We start from the raw sequence: 18,708 nt of genomic DNA, 5'->3' as shown, positions 1-18,708 counted from the left end.
AGATCCATCCCTCAGAATCTTTGCCAAAACTGATGTGGGGTGTCTGCTTTGTTCATTTTTCAACAACGGATTGCACCTTTAAACACTTTTTAATGAAAGTGACACTGATGGGTGTAACTTAGTTAATGAAGTGCAGTAAATGTCCCTATTCTGTTTCTGTCACCTCTGCACTCAGCTGTGAACGGACATCCTTCATCTTTGTCTCTCTGTATACTTACTGTATGTTAATTAAAGGCTTCTGTTGGTGTGCTGGTACATCTGGTGACTATGCTGTTTATGGCTCTGTTAACAGGTGATAGTGGGCAGCATCTTTGAGGTGATGTGGGGGTTCTTCAGGCCTGACATGTCCTTTGGCATCAGTGTGCTGCGCGCTCTCCGTCTGCTGAGGATATTCAAGATCACCAAGTTAGTCCAAGGCCTCCTCATTGGTTTATAGCATTCTTCCTGCAGTATGCAGTGAGGCAATGCACTGGCACCTAGCTATCAATGTCCTACATTATGAAGATGCTGGGTGTCACGTCAGTGTGATATTTGTAGCCTCCTGCTAGGGATAGGATATGCAGATATGTATGTTCATTTCCAGGCTGGCTACAAATAATTGAAAACCCTCACAATAGCAACATTTAGACACTGTTAATTAAGTGATTTGTCTCTTATTTCGACGGATTTCAAATGCAACCAATCCCGCCCCCGGTTGGTTGTGATTGACAGGTACTGGGCGTCGCTGAGGAACCTGGTGGTATCCCTGATGAATTCTATGAAGTCCATCATCAGCCTCATCTTCCTCCTCTTCCTCTTCATCCTGGTCTTTGCTCTGCTGGGCATGCAGCTATTCGGTGGCAGGTACAGTACCACGAACTACTACTGCCCGTCTGTCAGATCTCATCATAAACTATGATGGACATTGGCAGTCAATGTAATCAAAGTGGATGTAGTACAACTGATTGTTTGATTTGTGTCATCATGACCTTCTCCTTGTGACATTTGATATTACAGAGGACATTTTCATCCCCTGTGGCAATGTAAAAACACCCTGACAGGGCTCAGTCTTTCCCAAGAAGATTCTGTCACACATCAAGTCTTAGCTGTTGTGCCGCTATGTTCCCACGGATAAAGGACAATTTCTGGGAAACTGTCACTTCAATGAATGCAGTGCATGCCGGAGACGTATGTTGCCTGGTCACTGGAATACAGAAAAGAAAACAGACTTAGGGAAAAAAAAGTCCCCCCTCTATTACCGAGAAAAATAAAATGTTTTCTCTCTCTGGGAAAAACATCTTTTAAAATCCTGGCTCAACTTGATGTCCTCTCTGTCCTTATCTTTCTATGCAGGTTCATCTTTGAAGACTACACTCCTACAAACTTTGACACATTTCCTGCTGCCATCATGACTGTCTTTCAGGTCTGGCCCAATTCAATTGTTTTGATTGAGTAAAGTTTTGTGTTTTTGATTCAGGTAACAAAGCTTTGCATGTGGAAATCTTAGAGTCCATATAAATATTTGGATTGTCATGAATTTACAGATGATCTACTCTGTATCTTGTGAGAGAATCCTGTGATACAGTATGTGGTATTTCCAGTCGCTAGTGAAATTCTACACACCCCTTGCACAATCTTAACATTTTGCTGTCCTATAATGTAAAAAATTAACATGTATTGATTGTGCGTCTTCACACCCCAGAGTTAAAACTTGGTGGAAGCACCTTTGGCAGCCATTACAGCTGTGAATAATTCTAAATAAGATTCTACCAACCTTGCACAACTCTACCAACATTGCACAAGATGGCGCCGAAGAACATAGCTGATGTTTTACATTCTCCCAAACAATTGTGCAATTATGTTCTTTTTTTGCATTTTGTGTAACTTATTTTTTCACTTATTGTGTACATAATGTTGCTGCTACCGTATCTTATGGCCAAAAATAACTTCTGGACATCAGAAAAGCGATTGCTCACCGGACTGGAAGAAACTTCTTCCTTTAACGAGTCCGTCGAGAAGGATATCCTGCTTTCACTGGAACAGGCCCAGATCCATGCCTTTTGCGTGAAGAAAAGACGCCGGAAAAGGGGATGCAGATTGGGGATCCTTCTGAGAAGCCGGAGGCAAGCGAATAAACTCGGATTGCCTTCCATTCTCCTTGCTAACGTGCAATAGTACCTACTATTAAGATTATCCTACCAACAGGACATTAAAAACTGTAACATCTTATGTTTCACCGAGACGTAGCTGAAAGAAGAAACGGACAATATAGAGCTGGTGGGATTTTCCATGCACCGGCAGAACAGAGACCCTACCTCTAGGAAGACGAGGGGTGGGTGTGTGTGTCTTTTTGTCAATAACAGCTGGTGCGCGATGTCTAATATTAAAGAAGTCTCGAGTTATTGCTCGCCTGAGGTAGAGTACCTTATGATAAGCTATCAACCACACTATCTACCAAGAGAGTTCTCATCTGTATTATTCGTAGCCGTCTATTTACCACCACAAAGCAAAGCTGGCACTAAGACCGCTCTCAACCTACTCTATAAGGCCATAAGCAAAGAAGAAAATGCTCACCCAGAAGCGGCGCTCCTAGTGTCCGGGGACTTTAATGCAGGCAAACAAATCAGTTTTACCAAATTTTTACCAGCATGTTACATGTGCAACCAGGGGGGGAAAAAAATCATAGACCACCTTTACTCCACACACAGAGATGCATACAAAGCTCTCCCCCGCCCTCAATTTGGCAAATCTGACCACAATTCTATCCTCCTGATTCCTGCTTACAAGCAAAAACTAAAGCAGGATGTACCAGTGACTCGCTCAATACGGAAGTGGTCAGATGACGCGGATGCTACACTACAGGACTGTTTTGCTAGCACAGACTGGAATATGTTCCGGGATTCATCCAATGGCATTGAGGAATACACCACCTCAGTCATCGGCTTCATCAATAAGTGCATCGATGACGTCATCCCCACAGTGACTGTACGTACATATCCCAACCAGAAGGCATGGACTACAGGCAACATCTGCATCAAGCTAAAGGCTAGAGCTGCCGCTTTCAAGGAGCGGGAGACTAATCTGGATGCTTATAAGAAATCTCGCTATTCCCTCAGACGAACCATCAAACAAGCAAAGCGTCAATACAGGATTAGTATTGAATCCTACTACACCGGCTCTGATGCTCGTCGGATGTGGCAGGGCTTGAAAACTATTACGGACTACAAAGGGAAACCCAAACGCAAGCTGCCCAGTGACGCGAGCCTACCAGACGAGCTAAATGCTTTTTATGCTCGCTTTGAGGCAAGCAACACTGAAGCATGCACGAGAGCACCAGCTGTTCTGGATGAATGTGTGATAACGCTCTCGGTAGCCGATATAAACAAAAACTTTAAACCGGTCAACATTCACAAAGCCGCTGGGCCAAACGGATTACCAGGACGTGTACTCAAAGCATGCGCGGACCAACTGTCAAGTGTCTTCACCGACATTTTCAACCTCTCCCTGACCGAGTCTGTAATACCTACATGTTTCAAGCAGACCACCATAGTCTCTGTGCCCAAGGAAGCGAAGGTAACCTGCCTAAATGATTACCGCCCCGTGGCACTCACGTCGGTAGCCATGAAGTGCTTTGAAAGGCTGGCTAACATCAACAGCATCCTCCAGGACACCCTAGACCCACTACAATTCACGTACCGCCCCAACAGATCCACAGATGACGCAATCTCAATCGCACTCCACACCGCCCTTTCTCACCTGGACAAAAGGAACACCTATGTGAGAATGTTGTTCATCGACTACAGCTCAGCATTCATCACCATAGTGCCCATGAAGCTCATCACTAAGCTAAGGACTCTGGGACTAAACACCTACCTCTGCACCTGGATCCTGTACTTCCTGACGGGCCGCCCCCAGGTGGTAAGAGTAGGCAACAACACATCTGCCACGCTGATCCTTAACACTGGGGCCCCTCAGGGGTGTGTACTTAGTCCCCTCCTGTATTCCCTGTTCACCCACAACTGCGTGGCCAAACACGACTCCAACACCATCATTAAGTTTGCTGACGACACAACAGTGGTAGGCCTGATCACCGACAATGATGAGACGGCCTATAGGGAGGAGGTCAGAGAACTGGTAGTGTGGAGCCAGGACAACAACCTCTGCCTCAATGTGAGCAATACAAAGGAGATGATTGTGGAATACAGGAAAAAGGCGGGCCGGACAGGCCCCCATAAACATCGACGGGGCTGTAGTGGAGCGGGTCGAGAGTTTCAAGTTCCTTGGTGTCCACATCACCAACGAACTATCATGGTCCAAACATACCAAGACAGTCGTGAAGAAGGCACGACAAAACCTTTTCCCCCTCAGGAGACGATTTGGCACGGGTCCCCAGATCCTCAAAAGGTTCTACAGCTGCACCATCAAGAGCATCCTAGACCAGTTGCATCACCACCTGGTATGGCAACTGCTTGGCATCTGACCGTAAGGCGCTACAGAGGGTAGTGTGAACTGCCCAGTACATCACTGGGGCCAAGCTTCCTGCCATCCAGGACCTATATGCTAGGCGGTGTCAGTGGAAAGCCCATAACATTGTCAGAGACTCCAGTCACCCAAGTGACTCCTCCAGTCACCAAAGGCTCCTCAACAGCTTCTACCCCCAAGCCATTTGACTGCTGAACAATTCATAAAAATCGCCACCCGACAATTTACATTGGACAAAATACCTTGTCTCTGATTTTTAAGAAGATTTAAGTCAGGACTGAGACTGGACCATTCAGGAACATTCAACATCTCTTGATAAGACATTCTGATATGTCTTTGGCATAAACATTTGTGTTACTGTCCCACAGAAACTCTATCCAAGGGTAAGGTTTTCAGAAGACTACGGTGGGTTTTTACCTGGGATATTTATTTTGATCCTGACAAACTCCCCAGTCCCTGCCGATGACAAGCATACCCATAACATGATGCTGCCACCACAATACTTGAAAATACAGAGGATTAACAACATTGCATTCACTCCCTATTACTGGCCTGTGTGACAAAGTGGAAAGAAAAAAGACTGTTAAAAAGCCTATCCAAATCATCCATTCGGTTTGAAACAAGGCCGTTGAGTAATACTGCAAGACAACACGTTAAATAAATTAACATTTTGGACTACATTTAAAACTACAGGTTTGGGTTGAATCCAATAGATCACAACAGAGTAAAACCCTCTGTATTTTCAAGTATTGTGGAGGCAGCATCCGGAAGGGACTAGGGAGTCTGTCAGGATCAACATAATAATGAAAGGAGCAAATCCCAGGTAAAAAGTTAGAGGAAAACCCTCTTCAGTCTTCTGAAAACCTTACCCTGAGATAGTTGTGTTTTTCAATGGGACAATTACAGAAATGTAAATGCCAAAGACACACCAGAGTGGCTTTCCAATAGGTGTTGAGTGTTCCTGATTGGTCCAGCCTTAGTCAAATTTGCCTGAAAATCAGAGACAAAGTTTGAATATTGTTGTCCATCAATTATTGAAAACCTGCTCCAGAACGCTCAGGACCTCAGACTGAGGCGAAGGTTCACAGTCAAGACAACATAGGAGTGGCTTCGGGACAGAGACAGAGTCCCGAAGCCACTCCTACGTTGTCTTGGCTGTGTGCTTAGGGTCGTTGTCATGTTGGAAGGTGAACCTTCACCCCTGTCTGAGGTCCTGGGAGTTCTGGAGCAGGTTTTCATCAAGGATCTCTCTGTACTTTGCTCCGTTCATCTCTCCGTCGATCCTGACTAGTCTCCCAGTCCCTGCCGCTGAAAACATTCCCATAGTATGATTCTGCCAACACAATGCTTCACCGTAGGGATCGTGCCAGGTTTCATCCAGACGTGAAGCTTGGCATTCAGGCCAAAGAGTTCAATCTTGGTTTCATCAGACCAGAGAATCTTGTTTCTCATGGTCTGAAAGTCCTTTTGGCAAACTCCAAGCGGGCTGTCATGTGCCTTTTACTGAGGAGTGGCTTCCGTCTGGCAACTACCATAAAGGCCTGATTGGTGGAGTGCTGGAGAGATGGTTATCCTTCTGGAACGTTCTCCCATCTCCACAGAGGAACTCTGGATCTCTGTCAGAGTGACCATCAGGTTCGTGGTCACCTTCCTGACCAAGGCCCTTGTCCCCCGATTGCTCAGTTTGGCCAGGCAGCCAGCTCTAGCAAGAGTCTTGGTGGATCCAAACTTTTTCCATTTACAAATGATGGAGGCTACTGTGTTCTTGGGGACCTTCAATGCTGCAGAAATGTCTTGGTACCCCTCCCCAGATCTGTGCCTCGACACAACCCTGTCTCGGAGCTCTACAGACATTTCCTTCGACCTCATGGCTTGGTTTTTGCTCAAAATGCACTGTCAACTGTGGGACTTTATATAGACAGGTGCGCACCTTTCCAAATCATGTCCAATCAATTGAATTTACCACAGATGGACTCCAATCAAGTTGAAGAAACATCTCAAGGATGATTAATGGAAACAGGATGCACCTGAGCTCAATTTCAGGTCTCATAGCAATAGTCTGAATACTTACTGTATGTAAATGAGGTATGTCTGTTTTTTTTATACTTTTGCCAAAAATTCTACAAACCTGTTTTCACTTTGTCATTATGAGGTATGTATCACGTTTCAAAACAAACTTGCAACAGACAGAGAACACAGGTATAAATACACATGGGATAATGAGGGGAGATGGGAGACACCTGGTGAGCGCCGTCCCGAACATCAGGTGAGCGCCGTCCCGGACATCAGCATGATAAGGTACGCTATCTTAGAGCGGTCCGAGGGGAAAGAGGAGGGCTGAAGCTCGAAGATGAGGGCACATTGAGCTATAAATGCCTGACAGGTGCCCGGCTCTCCATTGAAGCATTCCGGGGGAGGTAAATAGGCTCCCGGGAAGGCGGAGTGACCGGTGAGGCGACGCTGCTAACCACTGAGTTACTGAGGGGCTGTGAGGTTACCGTCATAGGAGGCTGCCTCTCAGCCAACCCGCGGAATTGCTCCAGCAAGATGTCCAACGCCCAGTCATGGCGTTCGGCCAAGGTGTGGACCCCCTCCATAAGGCCATGAAGCAATTCCTTGTGCCTATCAATGGTGGCTCCTTGGGAGGAGATTGGGTTGCGCAGCTGGTCCGAGTCTGCTGGGTCAGTCATGGCCAGTTCGTAGTATCATGTTTCAGGTAAGACCTAGATGCAGACAACGTCGAAGTAACAACAGTTTATTAATCCAACAGGGGCAGGTAAAAGGCAGGGAAAAGGTACAAGACGGCAGGCAGGCTCAGGGTCAGGGCAGGCAGAATGGTCAACAGCGGGAAAACTAGGAAACAGGAACAATCGAGAGACAGGAGCAGAGGGAAAACCGCTGGTAGGCTTGACAAAACAAAACGAACTGGCAACAGACAAACAGAGAACACAGGTATAAATACACAGGGGATAATGGGGAAGATGGGCGACACCTGGAGTGGGGTGGAGACAATCACAAAGCGGATAAAGCACTAAATAATCTTCAGTTAGTGCTAAATACGGCTGCTAGAATCCTGACTAGAACCAAAAAATGTGATCATATTACTCCAGTGCTAGCCTCCCTACACTGGCTTACTGTTAAGGCAAGGGCTGATTTCAAGGTTTTACTGCTAACCTACAAAGCATTACATGGGCTTGCTCCTACCTATCTTCCGATTTGGTCCTGCCGTACATACCTACACGTACGCTACGGTCACAAGACACAGGCCTCCTTATTGTCCCTAGAATTTCTAAGCAAACAGCTGGAGGCAGGGCTTTCTCCTATAGAGCTCCATTTTTATGGAATGGTCTGCCTACCCATGTGAGAGACGCAGACTCGGTCTCAACCTTTAAGTCTTTACTGAATACTCATCTCTTCAGTAGGTCCTATGATTGAGTGTAGTCTGGCCCAGGAGTGTGAAGGTGAACGGAAAGGCTCTGGAGCAACGAACCGCCCTTGCTGTCTCTGCCTGGCCGTTTCCCCTCTCTCCACTGGGATTCTCTGCCTCTAACCCTATTACAGGGGCTGAGTCACTGGCTTACTTGGTGTTCTTCCATGCCGTCCCTAGGAGGGGTGCGTTTCTTGAGTGGGTGAAACGCACCGGTCTTCCTGTCTGGGTTGGCACCCCCCCTTGGGTTGTGCCGTGGTGGAGATCTTTGTGGGCTATACTCGGCCTTGTCTCAGGATGGTAAGTTCGTGGTTGAAGATATCCCTCTAGTGGTGTGGGGGCTGTGCTTTGGCAAAGTGGGTGGGGTTATATCCTGCCTGTTTGGCCCTGTCCGGGGGTATCATCGGATGGGGCCACAGTGTCTCCTGACCCCTCCTGTCTCAGCCTCCAGTATTTATGCTGCAGTAGTTTATGTGTCGGGGGGCTAGGGTCAGTCTGTTATATCTGGAGTATTTCTCCTGTCATATCCGGTGTCCTGTGTGAATTTAAGTATGCTCTCTCTAATTCTCTCTTTCTCTCTTTCTTTCTTTCTTTCTCTCTCTCGGAGTACCTGAGCCCTAGGACCATGCCTCAGGACAACCTGGCATGATGACTCCTTGCTGTCCCCAGTCCACCTGGCCGTGCTGCTGCTCCAGTTTCAACGGTTCTGCCTGCGGCCATGGAACCCTGACCTGTTCACAGGACGTGCTATCTGTCCCAGACCTGCTGTTTTCAACTCTCTAGAGACAGCAGGAGCGGTAGAGATACTCTCAATGATCGGTTATGAAAAGCCAACTGACATTTACTCTTGAAGTGCTGACTTGTTGCACCCTTGTTGCACACTACTGTGATTATTATTATTTGACCATGCTGGTCATTTATGAACATTTGAACATCTTGGCCATGTTCTGTTATAATCTCCACCCGGCACAGCCAGAAGCCACCCCTCATAGCCTGGTTCCTCTCTAGGTTTCTTCCTAGGTTTTGGTCTTTCTAGGGAGTTTTTCCTAGCCACCGTGCTTCTACACCTGCATTACTTGCTGTTTGGGGTTTTAGGCTGTGTTTCTGTACAGCACTTTGAGATATCAGCTGATGTAAGAAGGGCTATATAAATACATTTGATTTAATTTTGATTTGATTGATGAGGAAAAATATTAATTTAATCCATATTAGAATAAGGCTGTAACATAACAAATTGTGGAAAAAATCAAGAGGTCTGACTACTTTCCGAATGCACTGTATGTTCCCCTAAGAGGTTGGTAAAATCTTATTCAAAATGATTAACAACTGTAATGGCTGCCAAAGGTGCTTCCACCAAGTATTAACTCTGGGGTGCCAAGACATGCGCAATCAACACATCTTAGCTTTTTTGTTTATTTATTAATTTGGTAAATGTTTTGTAACCTTTTTTCACTTTGAAAATGTGGAGTAGGTTGTGTAGATCTGTATGAGAAAACCCAAATGTAATCCGTTTTTAAGGCAGAAAACTCTGAAGACTGTGCAAGGGGTGTGTAGACTTTCACTAGGCACTGTATATCTAGATCCTGACAGGAGAAGACTGGAATGAGGTGATGTACAATGGGATCCGCTCCCAGGGAGGAGTGAAGTCAGGAATGTGGTCCTCCATATACTTCATTGTGCTCACACTCTTTGGTAACTGTATCCTTTCTCAGCTAGCAAATCACTTGTCACACTGTCAATATGATTAGACTACATGTCTGATGTGTGGATTTTGTAGATCAGACATGTAGATCCTTGACATGAGTGTGACCAGACACACTGCTGAATGTCTTCTTGGCCATCGCTGTGGACAATCTGGCTAATGCCCAGGAACTAACCAAGGTAAAAAAATCTCCTTTCAACAATTCACTAGTCTTCCCATAATTGAAGATGATACCCGCTCTCAACGGCATCTGTGATTATTTATTCTGTTCTATGCAATCGTATATCTAGGACGAAGAGGACGAAGAGGCTGCTTTCAATCAGAAACATGCTCTCCAAAAAGCCAAGGAAGTTGGGGCCATGTCTTCCCTGATGTCCTCACAGTAAGTGGTGTGTGTACCCCTGCTGCCTGTTCCCCTTCCTCTCTGTCTCCCTCAGGACTCTAATAGACTGCTAACTAACAGTACTAACACTGTGTAATCCCACCAGAGGCTGTTGCTGCAGCACAGACAACACTAAAGGAAGGGAGGGGTTGAGGCTGACAAAGCCTTAGGGAATCAGTTTGACTATGGGATATGTTTGTTATGTCGTGCTATGCATTGGAATTTTGTAAGTTGCCAGGGATATTTGCCTTGTAATGCATTAGAGCCCTGGGTTTTAACTAGATTAGATTATACACTGAGTGTACAAAACATTAGGAACACCTTCCTAATATAGAGTTGCACCCTCTTACTCCCGCAGAACATCCTCAATTCATCACAAGATGTCAAAAGCGTTCCACAGGGATGCTGGCCCACTTTGACTCACAGTTGTGTCAAGTTGGCTGGATGTCCATTGGGTGATGGACCATTCTTGATACACACGGGAAACTGTTGAGCGTGAAAAACCCAGTAGCGTTGCAGTTCCTGACACACTCTAACCAGTGCGCCTGGGACCTACTACCATACCCTGTTTAAAGGCCCTTAAATATTTAGTCTTGCCCATTCCCCCTCTGAATGGCACACATACACAATCCATCTCAATTGTCTCGAGGCTTAAAAATCATTCTTTAACCTGTCTCCTCCCCTTCATCTACACTGATTGAAGTGGATATAACAGTATTGCATCAATAAGGGATTATAGCTTTCACCTGGATTCACCTGGTCAGTCTATGTCATGGATGAGCAGGTGTTCCTAGTGTAGTTTGTGTTACTGGTAAATTATAGTTGATTTAGTCAGTTTGATCTATGTACAGGCTACTGTAATTGGAGCTGTATAATGGAGCCCCGGACAGTCGTAGTGCCCTTCATAATGACGTTTATATGGCTGAAAATATGTTCTGGAAACAACTGAACTGAACAACTAAAGATGTATTGATATGCCCTTCCTGATAGGTCTATAAGTCTGTTTTAACTTGTACCTCTATAATTTTCTCTAAATTCAACAGTGTGTCACCATGGCTACCGGCAGGCTTCCCAGTATCTGCAGGGATGAGCCTATACCGTTGTCATAGAGACAGCATTACTGGCATCCAAATTAATATATCATTCCCATTCGAGAAATATACTGCAGTACTTAGTCACCCTTACTTTCACAAGACTGATTTTTTGTAATCATTATGTTTTTGGAGTAAGTAGAAGAATTACCAAGTGTCAGGAAGTCATTCATCTGGACATGCCATGTTGGGTTATAAGAGACAAGAGTCATAAAGTAATGTTATTTCATCAAAGCCCACGGTATTGATTTCCTATATGAATGGTCTGACACCCAGTCTGTCTGGTGGAAGTGCATGTACTTGGGCATGGTGCAACATAGAGAGATGGTACGCATGTTGACAATGAACAGCATATTGCATGGTCATTCAAACCACATGCACGGAAAAATCATTTAAAAATGTTTCATAATTAAACATTTTGGTCTCATGCTGTGCGGCATTAGTTCTCCTTGGCAATACGTTAGTACAGAAGGAGTAAAGATTAGCAGAGCTGTGATGCGTGCTACAAATATAACCAGTTCTATGAATTGCTTATGCGGAAATATCAAACTGCAGGATTTTTGCCTGAGTATCTTGAAGTTGTTGGTTTTTCATCTAGGTTCACCCAGGTTGAGGCATAGATATATGTGCAGGGTTTTGCAGTGTACCTTATGACATATTCAGGGTCAGGCACTTGTCGAATCACATTGATGAGATTTGAATACCATAGGGTTTTCCAGCATCTGTGTTTGGAGAAAACTCTGAACTTTGGTAGCATTGCATCATGTCTGTGATGTTTGGGGTGAAATGCTGTAACTGTCTTCCTTCCGGGGGCTCTTGCACAACTGACCTTCAGAGCATGATGATGATGATGTTGACTAAGTGAAAAAGGTTGAAGCATGTCTGAGACTCCTGATAATGTAGAGAGCGGTGGGTGCATGTCTCTCTCTGACCAGCATGACCAATGAGAATGTTACCCTGGCACAACTTTGGAGAGGATAGCTGCACACATAATGCAAACTGATATGGTTGCTTTGCCTAAACAATCTCCGTCTCTGTTCTGTTTGTGCCAATGAAGGCCATTTCTGTGTTTTATTCCTGTGCCATACTGTATCTCTGAATGTCTTAAACATTTCAAACTTCCTGAATATTTTATATGTTGCACCTGTTGATGTTAATGTTGTTCTGATCTAATACTGCTGCCATCCTGTTTGTCATGTGGCGCTTTGCCTGGCTAGAGGCACAATCCAAAACATTTAAGCAATATTCATTTGGTTGAATCATTTAACAGGGTTTTACTACTTGGTAATACAGAAAATAATGATTTCGGCTATACAGAAATACAATGCAGTAGACTATAGTCTAATAGTGATCCATTGAAATTGGTCATGTGTTTTGAACTGTGTCTCAGGGCCTGTTTTGTCTCTGCTCACAAAAGCACTAATGTCTTGTTTTCAACCAATCGCTTATTGATAACACGGACCACACAAGAGTACAAGTACGAGTAAGTATTAACACTGTCTGTTCATTTCAATTTCAAAACAAACTGCCTGATTTTCTTAACTGGGTAAATCTTCTGTTCTCATTTTATTACATTCCTCGTTTTCCTTCCAGAATCTTACAGTATTTGGCTCTGCTTTTTATATCAGTTCCACTGGTTTCTACATCTCCCACTTTCATTATAGTTATTACAACTTCCTAGTTACATTTTGCTTAATTTATTACATAACATCTTCATTGATCCAGTAAATTGTTTTTCATCAATGCTTAATTAAAATTCTGGATCTTGTTTACCAAGCTTTGAAAATCAGACTAGATTGCCTTTTCTCGAATGTGTTCCAACTGCTCACTGGTTTTGTACAAATGTTTTATTTATAAATGTATGTTTCACAAACATTTGTACACAAGCAAGTAAAATAAATTAAAAAACAATTCTAACACATTTTGGAATTGGTTTAAAATGAAAAGTAGAACTTACAACATTCAGTGTATATCACTGTTTTAGACAAGTACTGTGTTGCTATCTCCCTTACTGCTCATCCTGACAGTGTTGTTGTCCTCTCTCCCAGCAGGAGGAGGAGACCTTACCTGTACAGGAAAAGAGCGATACACAGGAGCCGGCCTGCCTACTCTCTGGAGGAGGCTGAGAGCCTCGCCGAGGGGCCCCCCTGCCCGCCATTGAATTCCTCTAACTCTTTCATGTCCAGGGGAGAGAGGAGAAGACGGATGACCATGTCTGTGTGGGAGCAGAGAACCAGCCAACTGCGCAGGCACCGGCAGATGTCCAGCCGAGAGATCCTCTTCAGCAGCCCCAGTGAGGAGCAGGAAGCGCCCCCTGGATGTCCCCACCACCTCAAAGCCACAGGCACACCCACAGGCAGCCTGAAACTGGCTGACCCCACGGCTGACCCTACGGCCTCCTTATCTCAGCCCCCCAAGCCAATGGACCTAACTCTAGAGAAGCCACCCCTGTCCATGGGGGTCCTTGAGCCCCCCTTGTCCGTCCCTTTAGCAGAGCCACCCATACCCATCGACAGTCCCCTGCCTGACCCCCCCACGTCCACAGTTGTGTCCATTCCGGAGCCCACTGAATCTGAGCCGTGCCCAGAGGGCCAGGTTGATGTCACCGACCACTGCCACCCAGGTCTCAATGGCCGCAGGAGCCCCAGGTTAAATGGGGAGAGAAGGCAGAGAGCAGTGCGTAAGTTCCGCCCTCCTGCTGGTGATACCCTGACCCCTGACATGGCAGGGATGAGGCTCAGGAGGCCAAGGGGCACAGGGCACCACGAAGCCCAGGTTGGGGCTAGAGGCCTGGACTCACCCCAGGGGGAGGGGAGCAGTCGCTCTGTCAGCAGGGAGAGGAAGACCCCAGAGGAACAACAGGACAAGGAGAGGAGAGCCTGTAACACGGGAGAGACCAGCCAGCCTTCTGAGACCAGGGAAGCTGAACACAGGTGAGGAGGAACTGACACTGATGTACAGCTAGTTCTATTAGTTCAGTAAATAGTAGACTGTTTGTATAGTATTCTGTAGACTCTGTTTGTATAGTAAACTCTCAGTAGTCAGGTTTCTGCTATGTTCAATGTATCAGACTTCAGGGTGCCCAAAATGCAACAAATCCCCAGTGAATCTAGACTCCAAGCCTAGATGTTGTCCCTTGCTCCTCCACAGACAGGGTGACCCTAACCAGGCTGGAGGTCCTCAGCTGCAGAACGGGGAGGAGGGTCCACAGTCAGAACCACCCCCCCTTCAGTCATTTCAGGTTGCAGTACCGGAGCTCCCAGAGGGTCAGACAGGAGACAGTGATACTGGTAACAACGCCACCACTCTGAACCAGGATAAGTCCCCTCTGAGCTCCAGTATCTACATAGAGGTGACCAATGTTCAGTCTTCACTAGAGCTCACCCCCAGCACAGGTAACACCTTCAAGTGTGTCCTTATTCTATCACATATGTGCATTCAGTGTGCTCTCACATTAAAAATAGTTCAGCTGTGAGGTGAATGAAATGCCTTGGTGTATGAAAGCCTCCATCTCTTGGGGGTTGGAGATATCTCTGATATCACAGCATGGTACCACAATCAGTGCACAGCAGCACACCCACATTCTCAACCTTTTCCAGGTAACAGTAAAGACATGGAGGTGTCCAAGCCTGAGAAGGAAGAGGAGCAGTTGACCAGCCCAGCCAATATTGTCACGCCTGACAGCATGTTCATCTTCAAACCTGGCAACCCGTAAGTCTCCCTCTGCTCCTCTCTGCTACTCCTATTACATCGTCCTAACACCATCAACCTAACACATTCATCAGAGTACCGTCAGCCTAACACCATCATCCTAACACCATCTACCTAACAACATCATCCTAACACCATCATCCTAGTACCATCAACCTAACACCATCAACCTAACACCATCAACCTAACACCATCATCCTAACACCAAATCAAATCAAATGTATTTATAAAGCCCTTCTTACATCAGCTGATATCTCAAAGTGCTGTACAGGAACACAGCCTAAAACCCCAAACAGCAAGCAATGCAGGTGTAGAAGCGAGGTGGCTAGGAAAAACTCCCTAGGAAGGCCAGAACATAGGAAGAAACCTAGAGAGGAACCAGGCTATGAGGGGTGGCCAGTCCTCTTCTGGCTGGGCTGGGAGGAGATTATAACAGAACATGGCCAAGATGTTCAAATGTTCATAGATGACCAGCATGGTCAAATAATAATAAGCACAGTGGTAGTCGAGGGTGCAACAGGTCAACACCTCAGGAGTAAATGTCAGTTGGCTTTTCGTAGCCGATCACATTCAGGGTATCTCTACCGCTCCTGCTGTCTCTAGAGAGTTGAAAACAGCAGGTCTGGGACAGATAGCACGTCCTGTGAACAGGTCAGGGTTCCATAGCCGCAGGCAGAACAGTTGAAACTGGAGCAGCAGCACGGTCAGGTGGACTGGGGACAGCAAGGAGTCATCAGGCCAGGTTGTCCTGAGGCATGGTCCTAGGGCTCAGGTTCTCCGAGAGAGAGAAAAAGAAAGAAAGAAAGAAAGAAAGAAAGAAAGAAAGAAAGAAAAAAAGAAAGAAAGAAAGAAAGAAAGAAAGAAAGAAAGAAAGAAAGAAAGAAAGAAAGAAAGAAAGAAAGAAAGAAAGAAAGAAAGGAGAGAAAGAGAGAGAGAATTAGAAGAGCATACTTAAATTCACATAGGACACCGGATAAGACAGGAGAAATACTCCAGATATAACAGACTGACCCTAGCCCCTCGACACATAAACTACTGCAGCATAAATACTGGAGGCTGCGACAGGAGGGGTCAGGAGACACTGTGGCCCCATCCGATGATACCCCCCGACAGGGCCAAACAGGCAGGATATAACCCCACCCACTTTGCCAAAGCACAGCCCCCACACCACTAGAGGGATACCTTCAACCACCAACTTACCATCCTGAGACAAGGCCGAGTATAGCCCACAAAGATCTCCGCCACGGCACAACCCAAGGGGGGGCGCCAATCCAGACAGGAAGATCACGTCAGTGACTCAATCCACTCAAGTAACGCACCCCTCGTAGGGACGGCATGGAAGAGCACCAGTAAGCCAGTGACTCAGCCCCCATAATAGGGTTAGAGGCAGAGAATCTCAGTGGAGAGAGGGGAACCGGCCAGGCAGAGACAGCAAGGGTGGTTCGTTGCTCCAGTGCCTTTCCGTTCACCTTCACACTCCTGGGCCAGACTACACTCAACCATAGGACCTACTGAAGAGATGAGTCTTCAATAAAGACTTAAAGGTTGAGACCGAGTCTGCGTCTCTCACATGGGTAGGCAGACCATTCCATAAAAATGGAGCTCTATAGGAGAAAGCCCTGCCTCCAGCTGTTTGCTTAGAAATTCTAGGGACAATAAGGAGGCCTGCGTCTTGTGACCGTAGCGTACGTGTAGGTATGTACGGCAGGACCAAATCGGAAAAATAGGTAGGAGCAAGCCCATGTAATGCTTTGTAGGTTAGCAGTAAAACCTTGAAATCAGCCCTTGCCTTAACAGTAAGCCAGTGTAGAGAGGCTAGCACTGGAGTAATATGGTCAAATTTTGGGGTTCTAGTCAAGAATCTAGCAGCCGTGTTTAGCACTAACTGAAGTTTATGTAGTGCTATATCCGGGTAGCCGGAAAGTAGAGCATTGCAGTAGTCTAACCTAGAAGTGACAAAAGCATTGGCTAGCTTTTCTGCATCATTTTTGGACAGAAAGTTTCTGATTTTTGCAATGTTACCTAGATGGAAAAAAGCTGTCCTTGAAACAGTCTTGATGTTCGTCAAAAGAGAGATCAGAATCCAGAGTAACGCCGAGGTCCTTCACAGTTTTATTTGAGACGACTGTACAACCATCAAGATTAATTGTCAGATCCAACAGAAGATCTCTTTGTTTCTTGGGACCTAGAACAAGCATCTCTGTTTTGTCCGAGTTTAAAAGTATAACATTTGCAGCCATCCACTTCCTTATGTCTGAAACACAAGCTTCCAGTGAGGGCAATTTTGGGGCTTCACCATGTTCCATCAAAATGTACAGCTGTGTGTCATCCGCATAGCAGTGAAAGTTAACATTATGTTTCCGATTGACATCACCAAGAGGTAAAATATATAGTGAAAACAATAGTGGTCCCAAAACGGAACCTTGAGGAACACCGAAATCTACAGTTGATTTGTCAGAGGACAAACCATCCACAGAGATAAACTGATATCTTTCCGACAGATAAGATCTAAACCAGGCCGGAACTTGTCCATGTAGACCAATTTGGGTTTCCAATCTCTCCAAAAGAATCTGGTGATCGATGGTATCAAAAGCAGCACTAAGGTCTAGGAGCACGAGGACAGATGCAGAGCCTCGGGCTGACGCCATTAAAAGGTAATTTACCACCTTCACAAGTGCAGTCTCAGTGCAATGATGGGGTCTAAAACCAGACTGAAGCATTTTGTATACATTGTTTGTCTTCAGGAAGGCAGTGAGTTGCTGCGCAACAGCTTTTTCATAATTTTTTGAGAGGAATGGGAGATTTGATATAGGCCGATAGTTTTTTTTATATTTTCTGGGTCAAGGTTTGGCTTTTTCAAGAGAGGCTTTATTACTGCCACTTTTAGTGAGTTTGATACACATCCGGTGGATAGAGAGCCATTTATTTTGTTCAACATAGGAGGGCCAAGCACAGGAAGCAGCTCTTTCAGTTGTTTAGTTGGAATAGGGTCCAGTATGCAGCTTGAAGGTTTAGAGGCCATGATTATTTTCATCATTGTGCCAAGAGATATAGCACTAAAACACTTGAGTGTCTCCCTTGATCCTAGGTCCTGGCAGAGTTGTGCAGACTCAGGACAACTGAGCTTTGGAGGAATACGCAGATTTAAAGAGGAGTCCGTAATTTGCTTTCTAATGATCATGATCTTTTCCTCAAAGAAGTTCATGAATTTATCACTGCTGAAGTGAAAGCCATCCGCTCTTGGGGATTGCTGCTTTTTAGTTAGCTTTGCGACAGTATCAAAAATAAATGTTGGATTGTTCTTATTTTCCTCAATGAAGTTGGAAAAATAGGATGATCGAGCAGCAGTGAGGGCTCTTCGATACTGCACGATACTGTCTTTCCAAGCTAGTCAGAAGACTTCCAGTTTGGTGTGGCGCCATTTCCGTTCCAATTTTTTGGAAGCTTGCTTCGGAGCTCAGGTATTTTCTGTATACCAGGGAGCTAGTTTCTTATGACAAATGTTTTTTGTTTTTAGGGGTGCGACTGGATCTAGGCTATTGCGCAAAGTTAAATTGAGTTCCTCAGTTAGGCGGTTAACTGATTTTTGTACTCCGACGTCCTTGGGTAGGCGGAGGGAGTCTGGAAGGGCATCTAGGAATCTTTGGCTTGTCCGAGAATTTATAGCACGACTTTTGATGATTTTTGGTTGGGGTCTGAGCAGATTATTTGTTGCGATTGCAAACGTAATAAAATAGTCGTCCGATAGTCCAGGATTATGAGGAAAAACATTAAGATCCACAACATTTACTCCACGGGACAAACTAGGTCCAGAGTATGACTGTGGCAGTGAGTAGGTCCGGAGACATGTTGGACAAAACCCATTGAGTCGATAATCACTCCGAAAGCCTTTTACATTAGCTCTTTAGACTTTTCCATGTGAATATTAAAGTCA

At 45.5% G+C, this 18,708-nt stretch overlaps 1 protein-coding gene across 1 annotated transcript in view; it reads left to right on the top strand.

Annotated features, from left to right (window-relative positions):
- The window catches only part of cacna1ea (calcium voltage-gated channel subunit alpha1 Ea), an 84,045-nt gene that overhangs the window by 39,704 nt on the left and 25,633 nt on the right, over positions 1-18,708 (top strand). Inside the window, exons 11-20 of the mRNA XM_082956592.1 lie at positions 293-405; positions 712-843; positions 1,333-1,402; positions 9,469-9,586; positions 9,702-9,769; positions 9,881-9,972; positions 11,662-11,671; positions 13,014-13,996; positions 14,214-14,458; positions 14,663-14,774. Coding sequence (XP_082812718.1) covers positions 293-405; positions 712-843; positions 1,333-1,402; positions 9,469-9,586; positions 9,702-9,769; positions 9,881-9,972; positions 11,662-11,671; positions 13,014-13,996; positions 14,214-14,458; positions 14,663-14,774 — 1,943 coding nt within the window. The remainder of the gene's footprint in view (positions 1-292; positions 406-711; positions 844-1,332; positions 1,403-9,468; positions 9,587-9,701; positions 9,770-9,880; positions 9,973-11,661; positions 11,672-13,013; positions 13,997-14,213; positions 14,459-14,662; positions 14,775-18,708) is intronic.

Source organism: Salmo salar, chromosome 10 (genome assembly GCF_965601325.2).
Source record: "Salmo salar chromosome 10, fSalSal1, whole genome shotgun sequence".
Lineage (NCBI taxonomy): Eukaryota > Metazoa > Chordata > Actinopteri > Salmoniformes > Salmonidae > Salmo > Salmo salar.
Note: the sequence above shows the minus strand (reverse complement) of the source record. Positions and strands in the feature narration are given on the sequence as shown.